General features: G+C 52.5%; 1 protein-coding gene across 4 annotated transcripts in view; it reads right to left on the reverse strand.

The window, feature by feature from the left end:
* Positions 1 to 3,823: 3,823 nt before the first annotated feature.
* The window catches only part of ATP2C2 (ATPase secretory pathway Ca2+ transporting 2), a 75,787-nt gene continuing 58,671 nt past the window's right edge, over positions 3,824 to 20,939 (reverse strand). For 3 of the 4 annotated variants that reach the window (XM_012536824.3, XM_033406358.2, XM_033406360.2), the window contains 15 exons: positions 19,784 to 19,908; positions 19,538 to 19,635; positions 18,830 to 18,931; positions 17,589 to 17,678; positions 16,559 to 16,660; positions 14,651 to 14,807; positions 13,188 to 13,358; positions 12,308 to 12,405; positions 12,161 to 12,211; positions 10,227 to 10,393; positions 9,714 to 9,782; positions 9,521 to 9,637; positions 8,169 to 8,316; positions 5,883 to 5,981; positions 3,824 to 5,795 (listed from right to left, as the gene is read on the reverse strand). In XM_012536824.3, the coding sequence (XP_012392278.1) occupies positions 5,508 to 5,795; positions 5,883 to 5,981; positions 8,169 to 8,316; positions 9,521 to 9,637; positions 9,714 to 9,782; positions 10,227 to 10,393; positions 12,161 to 12,211; positions 12,308 to 12,405; positions 13,188 to 13,358; positions 14,651 to 14,807; positions 16,559 to 16,660; positions 17,589 to 17,678; positions 18,830 to 18,931; positions 19,538 to 19,635; positions 19,784 to 19,908 (1,882 nt within the window). In that variant the 3' untranslated portion in view covers positions 3,824 to 5,507. The remainder of the gene's footprint in view (positions 5,796 to 5,882; positions 5,982 to 8,168; positions 8,317 to 9,520; positions 9,638 to 9,713; positions 9,783 to 10,226; positions 10,394 to 12,160; positions 12,212 to 12,307; positions 12,406 to 13,187; positions 13,359 to 14,650; positions 14,808 to 16,558; positions 16,661 to 17,588; positions 17,679 to 18,829; positions 18,932 to 19,537; positions 19,636 to 19,783; positions 19,909 to 20,939) is intronic. The other variant, XM_004280089.4, reaches the window with a different exon arrangement.

The following is a 20,939-nucleotide window of genomic DNA, read 5'->3' on the forward strand; positions in this document are numbered from 1 at the left end:
TTTTACGGATAGTACTTTTGGTGTCACGTCTAAGAACTCTTTGCCTAATCCTCAATTCCAAAGATTTTCTCTTTTGTTTTCTTCTATGGTTTGGTCTATTGCCCATTTTTGGTTAATTTTTGTAGAAAGTATAAGTTTCTTTTTTGCTATGGATGTCCAGTTGTTGCAGCACATTTGTTGAAATGAATATTTTTTCTCCCTTGAATTGCTGTTGGCTTTTTGTCAAAAATAAATTGGCTATACTTGTGTGGGACTATTTCTGGACTCTATTCTGACATTGATCTGTGTGTCTGTTACTTTACCAATATTGCCCTGTCTTGATTACTGTAGCTATATAGTAAGTCTTAAAACCAGGAAATATGTTTCTTCCAACTTTTTGCCTCTTTTTCAGAATTGTTTTAGCTATTTTATAGTTCCTTTGTCTTTTCATATAAATTTTAGAATAAGATTGTCTATGTCTTAAAAAAAGATCCTGCTGAGATTTTGATAGAAATTGTGTTAAATCTATAGACCAATTTAGGGAGAACTGATATCTTTACTATATTGAGCCTTCCAAGGCATGAACACAGTATGTCTCCCCATTGTTTTAGGTTTTCTCTGATTTCTTTCATCGGCATTTTGTAGTTTGCAGCACACAAACAGATCCTAAACATGTTTTGTTACTCTAAGTATTTCAATTTGCTTCATTGTAAATGTGTATTATGTTTAAAATTTCAGTTTCCAATTGTTCATTGCTAGTATATAGAAATACCAGTGATTTTTTGTTAACCTTGTATCTGTGGCTTCCCTAGACTCACTTATTGGTTCTGGAAAGGTTTTTGTGTTTAGATTCCTTGGGAGTTTCTACATATACAGTGTCATGTGAATAGGGACAGTTTTATTTTCCCCTTTTAAATCTCTTTTCCAGTGCCTTTTAATTTTCTTTTCTTGCCGTATTGCACTGACTAGGAATTCCAGTATTATGCTGAATAGGAGTGGTGAGGCTGGACATCTTTGCTTTGCTCTTAATGTTATGGGGGAAGCATTCAGTCTTTCATCATTAAGTATGATGTTGACTATAGGGTTTTTTGTTTTTTTATTTTTTCTAGATACTTTTGGTTCAAGCTTGAAGTTTCCTTCTATTCCTAGTTCACTGAGTTTTTATCATGAATGGGGTTTGAATGTTATGCTTTTCCTGCTTCAATTGATATGACCATGTGGTTTTCCTTCTCTATATTATTAATATGGTGGATTGCAGTGATTATTGAATATTGACCTAGCTTTTCATTGTTGGATTAATCCCACTTGCTCATGGTGTCTTGTACTCTATATATGGCTGGATCCAATTTGCTAATATTTCATTGAGGATTCTTGTCTCTGTGTTCATGAGGGATGTTGGTCTATGGTACTGTGTTTGTATGGTTTTTTTAAATTTTTTATTTTATTATTATTTTTTTGCCGTACGTGGGCCTCTCACTGTTGTGGCCTCTCCCGTTACAGAGCACAGGCTCTGGACGCGCAGGCTCAGTGGCCATGGCTCACGGGCCCAGCCGCTCCGCGGCATGTGGGATCTTCCCGGACCGGGGCACAAACCCGCGTCCCCTGCATCGGCAGGCGGACTCTCAACCACTGCGCCACCAGGGAAGCCCTGTATGGTTTTGATATCAGGGTAATGTTGGCTTCATAAAATGAGTTGAGAAGTGTTCCCTCCTCTTATATCCTGGAAGGGATTGTGCAGGATTGTTATTTCTTTAAACGTTTAGTAAAATTTACCAGTGAAACCATCTGGCTTTGGTGATTTCCTTTTCAGGTGATGGTTTTAATGATAACTTCAGTGTCTTTGCTAGTTATACAACTACTCAGATTATGTATTATTTCATCTTCAGTGAGTTTTAGTAGTTTGTGGTTTTCAAGGAGTTGGTTTATTTCATCTAACTTGTTGAGTTTAAGTGCATAAAGTTGTTCTTAGGGTTCCTTTATTTTGGGAATATCTTGAGGGATCTGTATGATATACCATCTCTCATTCCTAATATTGGTAGTTTGTATCTTTTTTTTCCTTGAATGAACCTCTAGCAAGACTGACACTTCCATTGATTTTTTTCAAAGAACTGGTTTTGATTTTTTTTTTTTTTCTATTTTTGCCTTTGACTTCATTGTTTTCTGCTCTTTCTTTACTGTCTATTTTGGTGAACGGCCCCCTGCTGTTGATGGGTGGAGTTCTATAAAAATAAATGGAGCTAAGCTGCTTAATGGTCCTGTTCTATTACATCCTTGACGAGAAGAGCGTCTTCACTTGCATGCAGTCCAGTCGATCCAGTATATATAACACTTAGTGGCTAGCTCTTTGTGTCTTATTTGGTAAAAATTTACCTATCCCTATTTTTTCTTTCAAAAGCTTTACTGTTTTACCTTTTACATTTGCAGTTTATCGTGGCTTGTTCTGTATGGTATAAGTAAGGGTTAAGAATACTTTTTTGTTGTTTCTATTGCAAGTATCAATCGACCCTAGTTATTATTTTAATGAGAAACCTATTGCTTGGGCCAGCAATTTGCTGAGGAATCCTGAAAAGGGAGGGAGCCGCAGGGAGTGTCCCTGACTCAGAGAGAAGCCCCGTAGCAGGCTGTGTGTGTGTGACGTTATTTGGCTTTACGTCTAGGCAGTCGCTAAAGGTTGGTAGCCGTGGGCAGGTATCACCCCTGCCCCAAAGGGGTCTTCTCCAGCCAGCCCCTCCCCTCTTCTTGTGGGGATGGCTTATGTGTGTGTCTCCTCATTTAGCTCTGCTGTCACTGGGGGCCAAGGAGCCTAGTGAGGCTGTGAATCTTACTTTGGAGGAATGTGGGCTTTGCCTGGGAGCTTCAGGGGTCTACTTTGACCTTCTTCGCCCTGTCTGGCCTGGGTGTTACCACCCGGGGCAGCCTGTCTCACAGCTCCTGTGGCTGGGTGTAGTGATTCACTTTTGTGTGTCAGTTTGGCTAGGCCATGGTGCCTAGATGTCTCTGGGATTTTTTAGATGTGATTAACATTTCAACCAGTAGACTCTGAATGAAGCAGATGACCTTCATCATGTGGGAGGGCCTCATCCAATCAGTTGAAGGCTAGAAGACTGAGGTCCCCGAGAAGAAAGGAACCCAGACCCGAGCCCTGCCGTACCAACTCCTTCCTGAGTCTCCAGCCTGTCGGGCAGCGCTGGAAATGTCGGACTCCCTGGCCCCGACAGTCACGTAAGCCAACTTCTTAACACAACTGTCCTTCTCTTTCTCTCCTCTCCATCCTGTTGGTTGGATTTCTCTGGAAAGCCCTGCGTCGGGGCGGGGGGGGCGGGTTATAGCTGTGGCCTCATTTCATGAAAGGTGGAGTTGCATTTCTGGTTCTCCGTGGTGGTTTTCGCCTGGCCACAGACATCCCTGCTCTGCCATCTTTCAGCTGGAAGGGCGGACACGTGTTAAGAACAGCCCTGGGGCCAGTGGGAAAGAAGCCTCAGGCTGGGCGGACATATTCCGGTTCCTGATTCTGGAGGGAAAGGCCACGCCTTGTTCAGCCTCAAAAGCCAAGGCCTTTGTTTAGCCTGTTCAGGATGTGACTGCCTCTTGCCACATACGTGGTCATGAACTTGAGGTTGTGCGTTTCCCACCCGGCCACGTGTAGGAAAGGGCTGATTAAATCCATCAAAATAATCATCATTAGAAATACCGAAAGCCCCCCTTTTACGGATGAGGAGAGGGGGCCTCAGTTGGGCAGTGTGACCAGAAGCCTGGGTCCTGCCCTCTCCCCCGCCCCCACCTTCCCATCCTACCAGGGGCTGCACGGCATCAAGCTATGGCACAGATAGGTAGCCAGACGTGGTTAATAAAAATCATTGTGATTTAATAAATAGTGAGGTGTTTCTGTGCAGGTCCTTCACTGCTTGTCCCAGGGCCTGGCGGGACACAGTGGTGGATGGACGCAAGGCTGAGCCCAAGCTCCCCGCCGGTTTCCCAGGAATAGCCAGGTGAGTGACCTGACGCCACGGTGTCCTGAAAGCACCTCTTGGAAGAGGCGGGGCAGGGGGAGGGCCACAGTCACATAAAAATATAGATTTAGGGGAATTTTACATGGGTCGGGGTCCACTATACATCTTCCTGGTGGATCTGGGCTTTCTGGGGTCTGGAGCAGAATTTTTCACATAGTTTGAAGAGCTCTGACAAAACGAACACGGAGGAGGCCAATCCAGTTAAAAGCAATAGATCTGCCAACAGGTGAAGAGAGAAAAAGGTCAGAGAGTGCAAGCTGGCCCCTCTGGTCCCCAGCCCTGTGCTGCCCAGCACTGGAGCCCAGGGGGCCGCGGAGTTCCGTTCCCCGTGCCTGGTTCGTTCTGAGTCACAGAGGCGAGGGGCCAGGACCCGGGAGCTGAGGACCAGACTTTCCACTGTCCTGATGGGGCAGAGATTTCCCCAGCCCAGCATCCAAAACGCTGCAGAGCCAGCTCCACCAGGACCAGCTGGTCTTTGCAGGCAGCTCAGAGCTGGGGGGCGGGCAGGCTGCAAGCCTCAGCTGTAAGGAGACCCTGCCTTGGGCAGACGCCCCCGCCACAGCTCAGGCTCCCAGTCCCGCCCGATTCCGGCTAGTTCTGACCCCTACATTCTCCCCCTGAGCCTTTTCTGGGCTCCCTGCTGTCAACGGTGCGTGACGGACATGGTGCCCAGCACAGGCCCTGCACTTCCTTTAGACTTGGGAAGCTTCCTGAATTCCCAGTGGATGGAGACATCTGTAAAAAAACATTTTTAGGTTTTTTTCCTTTCTGCGTACCCTCAGGGACCCTGCTTTTTAGATTTTGGGGAAGGAGAAGCTGGGGGTTCCCAGTCTTGCCCAAAGGTTTTCAGTGCCCTTGTCTCCACCACCTCGGACGCTGCTGAGCATTTTATGATCCCGGGATGTGCCCCACCCTGTGCTCTGCCTTGGAGGCTGCCCTGGGGGGCTGCCTCCCCAGCCCCCTCACCCTCTGGCTCCCCGGTGGGGTCTGGGATTGCAGACGGAAAGCTGGGTCGGCGGTCACCCTGGTGCCCTCCAGGCCCCCTCCTCCCACTTCAGGTCCCCGTCACCACCGTTTCAGGCAGAGGAGGCCAAGCCACCCGGCGCAGCTCCCGAAGAGAAGCCTGCTGAAGATGCAGGGCAGTCCCTGGGGTGCCCCACGTGGCATGTGTGCTTGGGGCCCAGAGAGCTGTGGTCATTGCATGTGGCCCTTTCAGCAGGAAGTGCTTGCTGGCCCACTCCTGCCTCCGGGTAAGTGGGTCCCAGTGACACAGGCCCTGTTAAAACCCCCAACAGGGTAACCTCACTCCTAAGCTGGGGCAGCACATCACAGGCTGAGCCCAGACTGTGGTCCATCCTGGCGCTGCCCCTGGGCCTCACCGTCCCTACTCTGAGCCTCCTGCTGTGGGGCGGGGAGGGGGTGGGCCAGGACGTTGAGACCCCTATGCCCTCCCTTGACTCCTAGCAGGTACCCCCATGTTTCCCGCCTTCTCCACTCCCCCCATCACATGACGCCCTCCTACCCAGTGCAGATGTCCAGGAACGAGCCCAGTCCTTTGGGGACAGGAAGGCCCCATGCGGGGACTTCACGGCCCAGAAAGGTCTGCAGCTGCCCCGTGCATGCGGCAAGGACGGCTGCAGTCCCGGGTGACCCCTCCCACTCACCGAGCGCCCCCAGGTTCTCCGTCTGGAAGACCTTCTGCAGGGGCGGCAGGTATATCACCGCTAGCTGCCCCAGGACAGACCCGAGCACGGAGTAGAGGAACGTGCGGTTCCTGAGGAAGCCGATCTCGGATATCAGCTTGGTCTGCGGAGAGGAAGGTCACAGTTGGGGCACAGGAGCCGCCTAGAGACGAGGGCCGGGAAAGCGTGAGCCAGGGCGGTGGGGGCTCACCTGGGAGCGGCAGGTCAAGGCGTTGAAGAGGTCGAAGAGCACGAAACAGGTGAAGGTCATGGTTGTGGTACGCGGGGTGCTTGCCTTGTCTTCGGGCATCTGGAACACGAGTGCACAGGGTGAGAAGGTGCAGGGGAGGCGGGGACCCCATCCTCAGGACCCCTGTGTGAGAGCTGACAGATCTGTGCCTCTCTCCCCCGCCTGGCTGAGCACACGCGCTGGACAAAGGCGGGGCCTCTTCCACCTTCCGGGCCATTGAGGATGCAAGAGCCCAGCTGCTCCTCGGGGGTGGTGTGGGGAACACCTGAGAAAAACAGCTGGGGGCTGTCTGGCGCCCCATCCCGCCTCCCGCACATGGGCGAGCTGGGGTTTAAACGCCTGGACGATCACCTGCCTAATTCTCTAGCTCCCTGGCCATGTCAGCACAGGGGCTGTCTGAACCTGCAGGCCATGGAAAGGTGACGCATAGGGAGATCCCCTACAGTGAAAACACACAGCCTCTTCAGTGAGTGGTGCTGGGAAAACTGGACAGCTACATGGAAAAATGAAATTAGAACACTCCCTAACCATACACAGAAATAAACTCCAGATGGATGAAAGACCTAAATGGAAGGCCAGACACTATAAAACCCCTAGAGGAAAACACAGGCAGAACACTCGGACATAAATCAGAGAAATACCTTCTTTGATCCACCTCCTAGAGTAATGAAAATAAAAGACGACCCACAGAACAGGAGACAATATTTGCAAACGAGGCAACTGACAAGGACTTAATCTCCAAAATATATAAACGGCTCATACAGCTCAATATCAACAGAACAACCCAGTCAAAAAATGGGCAGAAGATCTAAATAGACATTTCTCCAGAGAAGACAGACAGATGGCCAAGAAGTGCATAAAAAGATGCTTAACATCACTAATTATTAGAGAAATGCAAACCAAAACTGTAAGAGATAACACCCCACACCGGTCAGAATGGCCATCATCTAAAAGCCTACAACAATAAATGCTGGAGAGGGTGTGGAGAAAAGGGAACCTTCCTACACTGCTGGTGGGAATGTAAACTGGTAGAGCCACTATGGAGACCAGTAGGGAGGTTCCTTAAAAAACTAAAAATCGAATTACCCAGACAAAGCTATAACTTGAAGATACCTGCACCCCTATGTTCACAGCAGCACTACTTACAAAAGCCAAAACATGGACGCGGCCTCAATGTCCATCAACAGAGGAATGCATAAAGAAGAGGTGGTACATACACACAATGGAATATTACTCAGCCAGAAACAAGAGTGAAATAATGCTACTTGCAGCAACATGGATGGACCTGGAGCTTATCATACTAAGTGAAGTAAGCCAGACAAATATATGCTATCACTTATATGTGGAATCTAAAAAAAAATGATACAAATGAACTTATTTACAAAACAGACTCAGACTTTGAAAACAAACTTATGGTTACTAAAGGGGAATCGTTGGCAGGGAGGATAGATTGGGAGTTTGGGATTAATTTATACACACTACTGTTACGTGTAAATAAGCAACAAGGACCTACTGGGTAGCACAGGGAACTCAGTATTCTGTAATAACCTATAAGGAAAAAGATTCTGAAAAAGAATAGATACATATATATGTATACCTGAATCACCTTGCTGTACACCTGAAACTAACACAACATTGTAAATCAACTCTACCCCAATATAAAATAAAAATTAAATAAAAAATAAGATCTCGGGCTTCCCTGGTGGCTCAGTGGTTGAGAGTCCGCCTGCCGATGCAGGGGACGCGGGTTCGTGCCCCAGTCCGGGAAGATCCCACATGCCGCGGAGCGGCTGGGCCCGTGAGCCATGGCCGCTGAGCCTGCGTGTCCGGAGCCTGTGCTCCACAACGGGAGAGGCCGCAGCGGTGACAGGCCCGCGTACAGCAAAAAAAAAAAAAAAAAAAAAAAATCTCCCAACCAGTCACCTCCTGAGAATTAGACAGGAGTTTCTTTTACTAGATGTCAGATTGTTTCCTGGGGATAATACAAAGCAGGAGAGGCACTGTGTCCCGTTTAGGAAGAAACCTGCCGCCTTTTCTCTGCCTATGAGGCCTCACCTCCCTTCCGCCCGGTCCCACCTCTGCAGTATCAGCTCGCAGTCCCTCCCCACCCTCTGCTGCCCCCTCCCGTGCACGTGTGTTTGTCTCCCCCAGCCACGGCACCTGCACCCCTGGGGGCCGGGACCACACCCCTGCCCCGCGTCTGCGGCCACACAGACCCGCTGGCCAAGCCCATGAGGACTCCCCCACCTCTTTCCAGAAGATGAAGAGGGTCCCGCTGATGATGGTGGCGGCCGACAGGAGGATCTTCAGGATGAGGGCTCTGCCGAGTATCACGTCCTTGACGTTCCGTGGCGGCTGCCTGAGGGTGTCCCTGTCGACCGGCTCTACCCCCAAGCTGCTCGGAACAAAACCGGACGCTTTGAACTAAACCACTGAAAAGACGTGCAGGGGTTAAATGCGCGAGGCCACCCGGCAAAGCGACGCACAAGGGTCCACACTGAAGGCCTGGACGGGCGTGGGCAGTGCCTCCAGGCTGTCCCCGGCCCCTCCTGCCTCACGTCCTCTGCTCCGCCGCCATAGCCTGGACCCCACCGGCAGCCTGGCAGCTCCCCCGCCCTCCTGCCTCCCCAGCCATGAGTGCGGTGAGAGAACACCATGCCTGTGGCCGACCACGTGGTCCTGAATGGCGCCCGATTGTTCCCCATCACCTCGGAGACCCCCGCCCCCAGCTCAGGCCTGGCCTCATCCCCGCTGGCCTGGAGAAATGGGATCCAGGCCCTGCCCACGGAAGAGCCCCCCAGCAACTGAGGGGTCCTGCCTTCAGCCAACTCCAAGGCAGCGGGATCGGGGCTAGGCCCGCAGTGGACGGTGTGGGGCACCAAGGAGGGAGCAGGCTGGGGGATGCCCACGCTGGGCAGATACGGCTGGGGTCCAGCTTTGCTCGCGGCCCCGTTCCCAGGGAGAGCACGTATAGAGGTGGCCCTCTCGCTGGGCCTGGTGGGGGGAGCAAAGCCATCACTGGTGGTGATTAGATTAATAACTAACAATTCAGCTGCACCGAGAGCAACACCCGCTATGTGCTCAGACACAGGGAGGTGCCTTGCTTGCTCACATCGGCCTCCCTGCCTCCAGAGCCCATCCTTCCTCCTGCAGCATTCATTCCGTTAGCCTCACGCTCCCTCCTCATTCACCCAGCCAATAACGTCCTGAGCACCTGGTGTGTGCCGGGCACCACTGTAGGAGTCGGGGATCCTACAGGGAACAAAAAAGCCTTCCCCCAGGAAGCTGACGTCCTAAAGGGAAGATGGATTATGACCAGATAAACAAGGAAATATGGTCCCCTCTAGACAAAAATAAAGCAGGGTAAGGTGACTGGGAGAGAGGAGGCTGCTGCTAGAGAAATCAGGGAGGACTTCTTGGAGGCAGTGACCTGAATGAAGAGAGGGCTCGAGCCATGCAGGTAGCTCAGGGAGAGCATTCCAGGCAGAGGAGCAAAAAGTTCGGTCGTCCCCCTGCCCGCCCACCAGACGCCTCCTCCTGCGCCTGGTGCATTCCCCTCGCCATCTCCCCTGCACGCTCCCGCCAGCCCACTGCCTTACCTCTGCGCCGGCGGCCCATCCATGATGATGTTGATCCACAGGATCTGCATGGCATTGAGGGGGCTGGGCAGGTTGCACACGGTGGACAGAGTGATGAGGCTCAAGGCCGAGATGCTCCTGCAGGGCACACACAGGGCACTGTCACGAGCTGCTCCCAGACCTGGCACATGGGGGGACGCCGGCGTCGACTTACGTGCTCAGCTGAAATCGGACAAAGTTCTTGATGTTATGAAAAATCCCCTTGCCTTCCTCCACCGCATTCCTGCAAGAGAGGAGAAAGCATTTATTCACCAAGGCGGCCGGGAGAGAAGCGTCAGCCAGCTCCGTCACCTGCTAAAGGAAGCGACGGTGTCAGCAGAGGTCACGATTCTCCTTGCTGGCATTCTCGGGGAATCACCAGTAGAAGATGCTCATGTCCTAACAGGTGCCTTCAGCCGCTGGGGGCTGGTCGCCAAGCCACGATGGCCCTTCTGTCCAAAGACTGTAGACCATTCTCTCGTCCGAGCCCTGGGACCCCAGCCCTTACCCAAGGCTCCCGAAGTGCCCCCTGCCCCTTGGTGACCCACCAAGGAGACGGAGCCCCCGTGGCCCTGCTTTCCATGGGGGGAGTGGGCCTGGGGACACCGTGTGTATCCACCACAGCAGAGGAGGCGGCTGCCACCCCAGGCATTTTTGCCACCAAAGAAACACCTAAAGAGCAAATTACATGATGGCTGAGAAGTCGTCGTCCACCAGGATCATGTTGGCGGCCTCCTTGCTGACGTCCGTCCCTGTCCGCCCCATGGCAATCCCGATATCCGCCGACTTCAGGGCGACCGCGTCGTTCACCCCGTCCCCCGTCATGGCCACGATCGCCCCCGACTCCTGCAAAGCCTTTGGAAAGAGGAGGCCAGTGGAGGCCTGCAGCCTGAGGACCTTCCTTCCAGATCCTTCCCTCCTCCTGCCCCGCCTCTCACACTGAGTGGTCCACGGCAAAGGCCCCTCTCTAGAGGGCACTGGGGTCAGCTGGCCCGGGTCTGAATCCCAGTTCCCCCCGTATGAGCTGTGGGCACTGGGCAAGCCCTGAACCTAACCTCAGCTTCTCTATCTGCAGAGTGGGAGCACGGTCTCTTCTTATCAGGGCTGTTGTGAACCCTAAGCTAAGAACACAGAGGGCACAGTGCCCGGCACAGAGCGAAGGCGTGAATGTGTTATCTGTCACCACGCCAGCTAAAAACTGTCGCTTGCCGTCTGGTTCTACAAGGTCGAAGTCACTGGCCACTGCAGCCGCTGACCTTCCACACCCGCTGCAAGGAGTTCAGGGCGGAGATCGGGAACGAGGGAAGAACTGGCAGAACAAGCCTTCAGATGGTTAGCTGTTTCCAGGAGCAGATTTTATGCGCCCAGATTCGTACAACTTTTCGTATCTAGAAAAGCACTAAAATCACTAACAGAGACGTCTGCTCCTCGTGGCCGGGCGCAGCCTCCTGCCAAGACACGTGCATGCCTGCTGGTACCGCCTTCACTGAAGTCACAAACATACCCCACCCCTACCTCTTCGGAGTGGCCCCTCAGAGCCCCTCAGAACTGAGACGCTATCTCCCCAGCTGTAGTTCTTTTTTTTTTTTTTTTTTTGCGGTACGCGGGCCTCTCACTGTTGCGGCCTCTCCCGTTGCGGAGCACAGGCTCCGGACGTGCAGGCTCAGCGGCCATGGCTCACGGGCCCACCCGCTCCGTGGCATGTGGGATCCTCCCGGACCGGGGCGCGAACCCGTGTCCCCTGCGTCGGCAGGCGGACTCTCAACCACTGCGCCACCTTCAGGGAAACCCTGTAGTCCTCATTTTGCCCCCAATAAAACTTAACTCACAACTCTCACGGTGTGCTTTCTTGTTCAGTCAACAACCATTAATAATAATCAGCTCGTCCCCTGAATCCATGTGGTACCCAATAAGGATTAATATTTTCTTTGAGGAATGACTGGCACAGAGGTTTACTCTGTAGAACTAAAAAACCCCAAAATGACACAAAAGAAAAAACACAAGTGTTAAAGAACAGCTTTTCAAAGCATCCACGTGTGGGAAACCACACAGGAGTCTCTCGTTCTAGTCGTTTCGTTTTTGATGCGCCATCAGAAGGCACCTGCGGTGGGCCAGGCGGCTGCCAAGGGCTTCACAGGCCCAGCTTCGTTTCTTTCTTTTTTTTTTTTTTTGGCCGTTTCAGGCAGCATGTGGGATCGTAGTTCCCTGACCAGGGATTGAACCCGCACCCGCTACATTGGAAGCGTGGAGCCTTAACCACTGGACAGCCAGGAAAGCCCCCTGGCTTCGTTTAGTCCTCTCCTGCCTTGTGAATTAGCTGGTGTCATTCTGTCATTCATATTATCCCCATTTTACAGATGAGGAAACTAAGGCCTGGAGTTAAATAACAGGAGTACGCCAAGGAGCACCCGACTAACGAAGGCTGGCCTCTGCGCTTCTCCCTTTGCACCACCCAATTCCCGCTCCCCGCTTTTGGTACACGTGGCACGGGGCCCCCAGTTCTCCCCTCCCCAGAGGCCAGTGCAGAGGAGGCGGCCACCGCTGGGCCCTGGACCACCTTGTGAGCAGAGCCGCCACCGCCCTGGGCTGTGCCCTGAGGGACCAGAGAGGCACACAACTGACCTTGATGATTTTGAGTTTGTGCTTTGGGCTGGTCCTGAAGAAGACAGACACCTGGATACGGAGACGGGAGAGGGCCGAGCATCAGTGAATCAGGAGGTGGCACCTTCACCCCATGCCCCTCGGCGGCGAGCCTCGGGAGGGCCCCACCTTCCCGACGCGCTCGGCCAGCTCGCCCTGCTCGGCGCTTTCCACCTCTTCCCCGGACATGGCGCTCAGCTTCCCGTTGCACAGGCCGATGTTTCTTCCTGCAAGGTGTGGACAGTCCCTTCTGAGGGCCTGAGACTGTGGTCCCTGCACTTGCCCCTCACTCCACCTACCTGACATCAGGCCCCGCCTTGGCCACAGGGAAAAACAAAACCACGGTGGCCCCAATGAGAGAGCCCCTGCTATGGTATCTGACCTTAATTCCATCCACAGAATGAACTGGCAACCAAGGCCTCTTCTCCCCACTCTAAAGATGAGGAAACAGAGAGCGGTGACTTTCCCAAGGTCCTAGGGCTGGTAAGTGCTAATACTGGAACTGACATGGCTCTTTCTGTCTGATTCCAGAGTCTGTGATCTTTCCATGGTGCCAGGCTGCCTCAAGACAGAGGGGGAAGAAACCCAAGGTGTGGCAGCCGTGCTAACAGTAATAAAAAGAGTAGGAGGAGGAAGGTTGCTAGCCCTCTGCCGATGAAAAGCCTGAGGGTCAGAGTGGCTCAATGGTTTGCCAAGGGCACACCGCTACTGGCAGAAGCCAGACTGGAAGTGTGCACTGGCAGTGATGCTGCCTGTGGAGATGAGGTGAGATCATGGATGGAAGGCCCCAGGGCAGAGAAGCTTCTTGGTGCACACAAGGTCTTTTCCTCTTTAGGAGAACCTGCCAACATTTTAGAGACAAACACCCACTCGTAAGGTGGGATGCTGGTCCTCGAACCTCAGAATCTCTTCTGAGCACGTGGAAGGTAGGTGTGAGCTCTCCTGACCAGGTCCCTCGAGGAGTAAGCAGTGGTAGCGACCCTCACCCTCCACCCCATTCCCTGGTTACCTATCGCCAAGGCCGTCTCCAGAGCATCTCCCGTTATCATTTTCACGGACAAGCCCGAATCAGAGAGAACGTGGACCGCTTCCTCCACGCCAGCCCTCGGAGGGTCGATGATTCCGATGAGACCCAGGAACGTCAGCTCCCCCAGCTCAGGCCCAGAAGCCAGGGCCAGCACTGCGGACAGAGCAAGACCCACAGAAGGTTCAGAAGATTTTCGTCCCGTCAGCCCGAGCCCCACCGTGTCCCAGACCCTCTTCTGTCCGCGAGGGGCTTGGGCACTAAGTCCCTGGACCACAAAGGGGAGGGATGATCTTTCCGATGGTCGTCAGGCCCGTGCAGGGCAGCGGCTGTTGACGGCTCACCCACGATGGGGAGCAGGGCAAGTAGCAACAACCTGCCCAGCGGGAGACGGGCCTCTGTCTGCTGGTGGTGCAGTCCCCACGGGGAGTGGCCACGAGCACACCTGTGGGCTGGCACATAAGGGCACATTTCGGATGGCCTATCTGTCATTGCTCTGCCCTCCTCTGTCATTGCCAGCAGACTCGGGGCGACAGCCACCAAGGTCAAGAAAAACGTGCAGGAGGCAACACGGGTCAGAGGACTCTGTTTCAGGGGCACAGAAGCCAGACCCGGCTCTTGGGGACAGGTGCTCTGAGAGGGGGTGGTGTGAGAACTGACCTTACTGATACTGGAGGGGAGCTATGGCCAGCAAGTTCCAGCTGTGACTCCTCAGTCATGACACTGTACCAGTGATGCAGGGGGGTGCGCCAGCGATGCGGGTACCATTCCCCCCTTTCTCAAAGCAACCCTCCCTGCCCTGCCAAGCTCAGCTCTGTCCTGACGTGTCCTCACCTTACAGGCTTGTCAGTTTATAATTACTGTCCCCTGAAGGGGAAAACTAGGCCAACTGAAACCAATACAGGAAGCCAACGCTTCTCACTTTCCCCTGAGGGAATACACGTGTTCCAGAGTGTTTTCAGACATTTTCTCCGAAAACGGACAGGCTGACATATGACACTACGGGAAACGTGAGGTTTAATGTTCAGCCCATCGGGGAAGGCGTTGGCCCTGGTGCAGAAAATTGGAAATGGCCAAGGAATGAAATGTCTGCATTAATTTACAAGAGCTTTGGGTTTTCCTGACAGCGAGCCGTGAGCAGGACGACCAGTCGGGAAAAGCATCATTTCAGGGGCGGCCTGTCCACCTGTCTTAGAAAACTCAGAACCTCTTCTTGCACGCGTGAGCTGCGTCTGGGATAACGGGTATCGTCTGGCGGCTGAGATGGGTGGGGGTCTCCCTGTCTTTCATCTGCCCAAGAGAGTCCACCCTGGCTTTGCTTGCATTAGCATCCTGCCTGACACCACTCTGATCATCACTGCGTTGACTCGGGACCCTGCGTTAATACACTTGAGAAGTCAGTGTTAGGTGCAAACTTAGAGCTTGGGGCTGGGACCGCAGGCACTGACCCCGCAGGCCAAGCGACCCCATCCTCTTCTCCTCCTGCTGGCAGAAGGCTTGCTGCTGGGGCGTCAGCGGCAGGGGGATACCCCCATGGTTGTACATGGTACAGTAACGAATCACTTCCTCGAAGGCCCCCTTCATGAAGTAGATGTCTTCCTGCTCCTTGGAAAAGACAAAAGGAAAAAAATGGGCTGACACTGGCTGCTTCAGCTCTTGGTGACCGTCACCTCATCCACACAGAGATGTTCACGGCGGGGTTATTTACCCCGGACCGTCACTGTTCACCAATACAGGACAGGTTAGAGAAGTTACAGGAAATCCATGTGATGGAATACCTTGCAGCCCAGAGAGGGGTGAGGCCGATCTCTGACCCAACCCAGGCCTGCCCTACGTCGGGCTCCCTGGTTAATGTCACTCAGAGCATCTGCACGTTTCACGAACTGGACATATCCCAGCCATTGCTGTGTCTTTAAGTGTGTGACTGACCACTAGATGTCTATTTCAGGGAGACTTCCAAGCAAGGCAGGCACCATGAACTTGGCCCATAAGAATGAACCCAAATGAGCAGCTGACCCGTTTCCTGTGCATTTGTTAAGCGCCGTCTCCCTGAGAGAGACCGTAAGCGCCAGGTGCCTTGTCAGTGTGGGTCACACTGTAACCCCGGCACGAGCACAGCACCTTCCTGCTTGCAGTGAGCAGCGAATGAGCTTGTGCAAACTGACACGGAAAGCTGTCCAAGACAGCACTTAAGGGAAGAGAGCAAATTACACACACTGTATACGGCATGACCTTCTTTTGAAACTACTACCCCCCGTGTTGCGTTCGCACATTTAGAACCTGGAACACTCTATCTCTGACTGCTAAGGGGTGTCAGCATGGGTGGGGAGTGGGGAGGGAGAAAAGAGGGGCAGAATTGTCGTGAGCTTGCGTTTTTGAAGTTACATTTCTATAATTTTTTTCAATGAAAATATATTACCATTGCCTTTGGGGGGAAAATAAGATTTAAAGGTATTAAAACATAAAAAAAAAAAAATCCAAATCCCGTCTTAAGCACCCGGAATTTATATGCCTGTCCACTCATGGCAAAGAGCTGGGATAAGCTGGCCGAGCTACCGCCACTGTGAACGAGACGGGAAATCTCAGCATGGGCAAGACGTGACATATTCCAGAAAGAGCAGAAAGTTTGGAGAAAAAGGTAGAAGGCGATAAAAATCTCTTAAAAAAAAAAAAAGTTTCTTCATTGTAGAAAATCTGAAAAGCTACAGAAAAAGAAAAAAGTGGGGGAAAAACGGCTGAATCCCCCCCAGGCACAGCTAGTAGGAATTTGGTACCTGTTCCCCAGGTGGCCTAGAACCTATGCGTACACACACGTGCGAGCCCACCGTCCACACCATCTATGGTGGATGCTGGGGTCTGTGTCCTGGATCCCCCTTCAGGATGAAGGCTCGTTCCCCCGTTACGACAGTTACGTGAGATCATGCGTGTAAAGAACTCAGCACAGGGGTGCGAAAAAAGGACCCTAAGTTAGCAGTGGGGTCAGTGTCATCAGTAAGGACATGCAGTCACTCCGGTAGTAATTACTCAGTCATTGTACTGTAGGCGAGTCTCACACGTGAACTTGCATCAGAATCCCCGGCAGACACAGATGACCGGGTCCCAGCCCTGGAATTTCTGAGTCAGTGGGTCTGGGGTAGAACCTGAGAATCTGCATTTCAAACAAATTCCAAGGTGATGCTTCTGCGGGTTCAGGGACCCCACTTTGAGAACCAGAGATTCAGAGGACAATCTCAGAAGAGGACCCAAGGTAATCAAAGGTTTATACTTTCACGTATTTGAAAGCTCACAGAAGTAGCCAGGAACCTTCTGACGTCTGCATTTTGCTTTGCTGGAAAGGGGCAGAGAGGCAGACTCACCTCATTCCTGGGGCTGCATTGAACCGCCATCCACTTCTGTTCCGAACTGAATGGAATCTCTTTTTTTCGCATGTATGAATCTTTAATATCACTTAAGCCCATCTAGGAAAATAAAATGGGACGTTTTCAGCGAGTCATCCTAAACCAATCTCTATGCAAAGCTCAGTCTCTTTAAATTATTCATTATTCAAACCACCTCAGGCAGATGAGAAATCCAAGCTTTCAGCACACAGAGAAAAGCCATTTGCTTTCAAATGTCCCACGGGAAAAGAAATCAATCTCTCTTTTCTCTTGTCCCAGGGGCAGAGCCTGATGGCCTCTGCCACAGCGTCTAGCTGGAACCTGTGGGGTTTCTGCCGGGACGAATGTTTCAGACTTGAAGAGGCAGCAAAAGGAGCCCTGGGAAGTGGGGCGCCTGCGGTCACCACCTGGGGTCCCTGCCAGGCCTCACATTCACTCGCTCTTTGATGCTTTCAGGCCAGTTCCTTGACAGCTCTGAGCCTTGGTTTCCCCAGTTGTAAACCAATCCTAACCCGTGCATCCCATCGCCCCCCAAGGGGTGAAAATGGGTTCTTAGGGGGTGAAAAAAATCTCCTTTATGTATAAAGCACAGACACCCATACAGTACAGGAACAGATACATACTATTGGGCTGACAAAAAAGTTCGTTTGGGTCTTTCCGTAACATCTGCAGTATTAAAATCCCATGGGGGGAGTGATTAGGGAAAAAACATCTAAAAAGGGGATGTTTAGGGGAGTGTCATCGGTTGCACTGTGTCCCTCAAAGACTTACGGAAGGTGTAATTCCCCAGTGCCTGCGAACAGGATCTGATTTGGAAATACGGTCTTTGGAGGTGTAACGAAGTTAAGATGAGGTTGTTGGGGGAGCCCACGATGGCATGACCGGTGTCCTTCCAAGAAGAGGACAAGGCCACGTGAGGACCTCCCTCACTCAGACAGGACCTCGAGTTGTGCTGCCAGTGTAGCTCCGAGAGAAAGAATTCCCCACGCAGACGTCACAGACCTCCTACCTTCATTGCCAGGGCCACCAAGGCGCCCTCCGTGGGCTGCCCCATCATGGCGTTCTTTCTGATGGTGGCGTTGTTGGCGACACAGCCTGCCTGGAAGGAGAGGTGTCCGAAGGTCGTTTGTTAGTATTTGGAGCTGCACCCGCCGGGGTTCCGGGCTTACTCAGGCACGTGAAAAGGTGCAGCCCTGAACGCTGGACCCATTTTCAGAGCTGGGGCTGGCATGGGGGCCAGGGACAAGTTTACTCTTCAAAATACATCAGTCTCAAAACCCACACGATTAATATTCACTGACTCTGCTGAATGTGGGTCGTCACACAGCTGTCACGAGGAACTACAGTGGGGAGGCAGGCAGACTGGGGGGTCACGCGTGTGGGGTGATGGCCAGTGCCTGCTAATGGGGACGGGGTTTCTGATTGGGGCGACGAAGCATCCTGGAATTAGATAGCGGTGAGGGCTGCCCAACCTTGTGAATATACTAAAACCCACTGAACTGTACCCTTTAAAAGGGTGAATTCTGTGATGTGCGACCTACATCTCAATTTAAAATAATAACTGAAAAATGAGAAGTACAAACAAATAGACAAAAAGAGCACGGGGGTGAATCCCGGCTCCCTCCCACTCACTGGGGGACCTTGGGCACTCACGCTACCTCTCTGAGCCCCCGTTTTTTTTTTGGCCGGCACTGTGCATGCCAGCATGCCGTATCTTAGTTCTCCAACCAGGGACCGAACCTGTGCCCCCTGCATTGGGAGCGCTGCGTCTTAACCACTGGACCGCCAGGGAAGTCCTGAGCTCCTGTTTCTTAATCTGCACAACTGAGATAATGGGGCAGCCCTCTCAGGGCTCTGTTAATTGTCACCGTGGAGGTGGGACCTGCGTGGAGAGGATGATGGTCAAACTTCCTGTGGGGAGGGGACGTGAGCTCCTGCGAGGACAGGTATGGCTCACGTTACAAGTACTGATGGTCACAACAGGCAGCGTTCATCCCGTGCTTGTTTCCCAACATTCACAGAGCCCCTTCCCTGTCCAGCAAGCAAGGGGGGAGGAAGGGGCTCCCAGCTCCCTTACGTCCCATATTTCCATCTGTATCTGGGCCGCCGTGACAACCTGACCCCTGGGCTGTGGCCCAGTCATCACCGAGAACCAGCTGGTCCAACTGCTGTCTCTCTTTCCGGAGAGAGTCCCCATTAGCTCTGTTTTAAATGCATGTTTACTTTCACGGTGGCGCTTTTGACACTTACCTCCACTAATTTCCCCACTGAGATGTTGGAAAACTGCTTAATGACTTCCTTTGAGGGTAAAAGACAGACAGTCCCTTGGCCGTTGTAGCCAACTCCGCTGACCTACAGGGCAAAGGCAAAAAACGGGGTGTCACTAGGAGGCAAAAAGACGCTTCCCCGGTTGACCCCTATCCCTTTCTGGGGATCCATCCCCAAGGACACGGTCCCACCACGAACACGTCTCCAAGCGTGAAGTGTCCCCTGCAGGATTACGTGTTAATCAGATACCTCACCAAGTGCCGTGCTTCAGTAAAATGCAACAGGGCATTCTTCAGCCGGTAAAAATTATGGTTATGAAAACCAAGTATTAGCATACAAGGGTGCTTATGTTCTAGAACCGGGGCAGGCAAGCTCTTTCTTGTAGAGCCGATAGCAAATATCGTAGCCTTGGCAGTAATCTCTGCTGCGATTACTCTGTGGTTGTGATATGACAGGAAGCACGGACAATGTGAACATCCATCCAATGTGGACATCCTCTGCCAGCCAGAGGGTGGCTGCCTTCCACCAGTCGTGTTCCTTGCTGCTACTGGTAGCAAGGAGATTGTCCAATAACCCATATTTGCTTCTTCCTTACTGTTCTCTGGAAGACTCCGTGTGCTTTCTCTGGGAAGGAAGGGGTCTGGCAGGGCACAACCTGGACTTGAACCTTATAAATTCACACAGGCTCACCTCGGCGTGGAGCCCGTCCGACGTCACAAGTTGGGTGACAGTCATTTCATTGGCAGTCAGAGTCCCCGTCTTATCAGAACAGATGACATTGCAGCAACCTGGCACAAGAAGACACCAGAGTTTATAGGAACAAGAAGTCGTCACCACCAACTCTCAGGCTTAGGAAACACCCAGGTAGAATCATCATGGCACTAAAATGCCCATGCAGTCCAATTCGTAAGAATCCAACCAGCTGGGTTCCCTCACCTAAAGTCTCCACGATCGGCAGCTTCTTCACAATGACCCGCTTCCTGGCCATCCGCAGCACTCCCAGGACCAGCGTAACTGTGACGACGATGGGCAGACCCTCGGGAATGGCGGCCACAGCCAGGCTGGATCGAAAAGGCCAGGCGGATCACCTCGAGCACGCACTTAACGATGACGTGCATCGCACCTGGCGTTGGCAGCATGTTTACCCGGTGAAGCTTGTCCGTGGTTCCCCCACCTTCTCTGCTCTGTTCTCTGCTGCCAGTCCCATGACACACCTGCCTCCTCCTTCAGCATCCATTGCTCTGAGCTTTCCCCCTGCGAAACCCTGCTTTCCTACCAGACACCCACACTTTAGTGTGAATTAGTCTGTCCCTTGTTTTGCCTATTTAAGTGCTTTTGCATTTAAATTGTTGTCATCTATTAGAGACAAAAGTCTTGGGCCCTATGAAAGCAATCTCCGGAATCAGGCACTAAGTGGGAAGCGGAATTATTAGGTTTAGAGGGTCCTCCCTGGGTCCCTTGAATTTTACTCTAAATTGGTCTAATGGTTTAGACATTTGCTGTGAGAAAACCGGACAAGGAAATGAAAGTTGGGGGAGGTGAAGTGGCACGGCGGGGGCCTTTGCCTAAGCAGGCTGTTGTGCTGTCTGCTCATCTGCTTAGGACGCCCCCCACCCCTCACAACTCTTTCTGTACCACGGGGCCCCGCCCTCCCACAGCCAAGGTTGATTGGGTTAGAGGAGAACATGTGACTCCAGCTGAACCAATGAGCTTCTCCCTTGGGAATCTGCACTGGGACTGAGCACAGGATCCTCTTCCTGTGGGCAGGGTTTGTGTCTTGCCAGTGACCTCAGGCCGATGGGGGAGGCTGGAGAGTGCGGGGCAGACTGTGCAGAGCTGTGGGGTGAGCATTACCATGCCAAGCCCCAGGGTGGTTCACCCTTTGCAGAGCACAGTCCCGCAGGTAGTCAGTAAATATTTGCTGAGTGAACACACAGGAATGAGTGAACACATGGCAAGTGCAAGAACCTGGACCCACCCTGGCCTAGCTCACAGTGAGCGCTCTACATAGGTTGCTTAATAATCAGAAAGCCCCGCCGCCGCCGCCGCCGCCGCCGCCGCCGCCGCCGCCGCCGAGGATGAACCGAAGCCA

The sequence above is a fragment of the Orcinus orca genome, chromosome 20, assembly GCF_937001465.1.
Source record: "Orcinus orca chromosome 20, mOrcOrc1.1, whole genome shotgun sequence".
Classification (NCBI taxonomy): Eukaryota; Metazoa; Chordata; class Mammalia; order Artiodactyla; family Delphinidae; genus Orcinus; species Orcinus orca.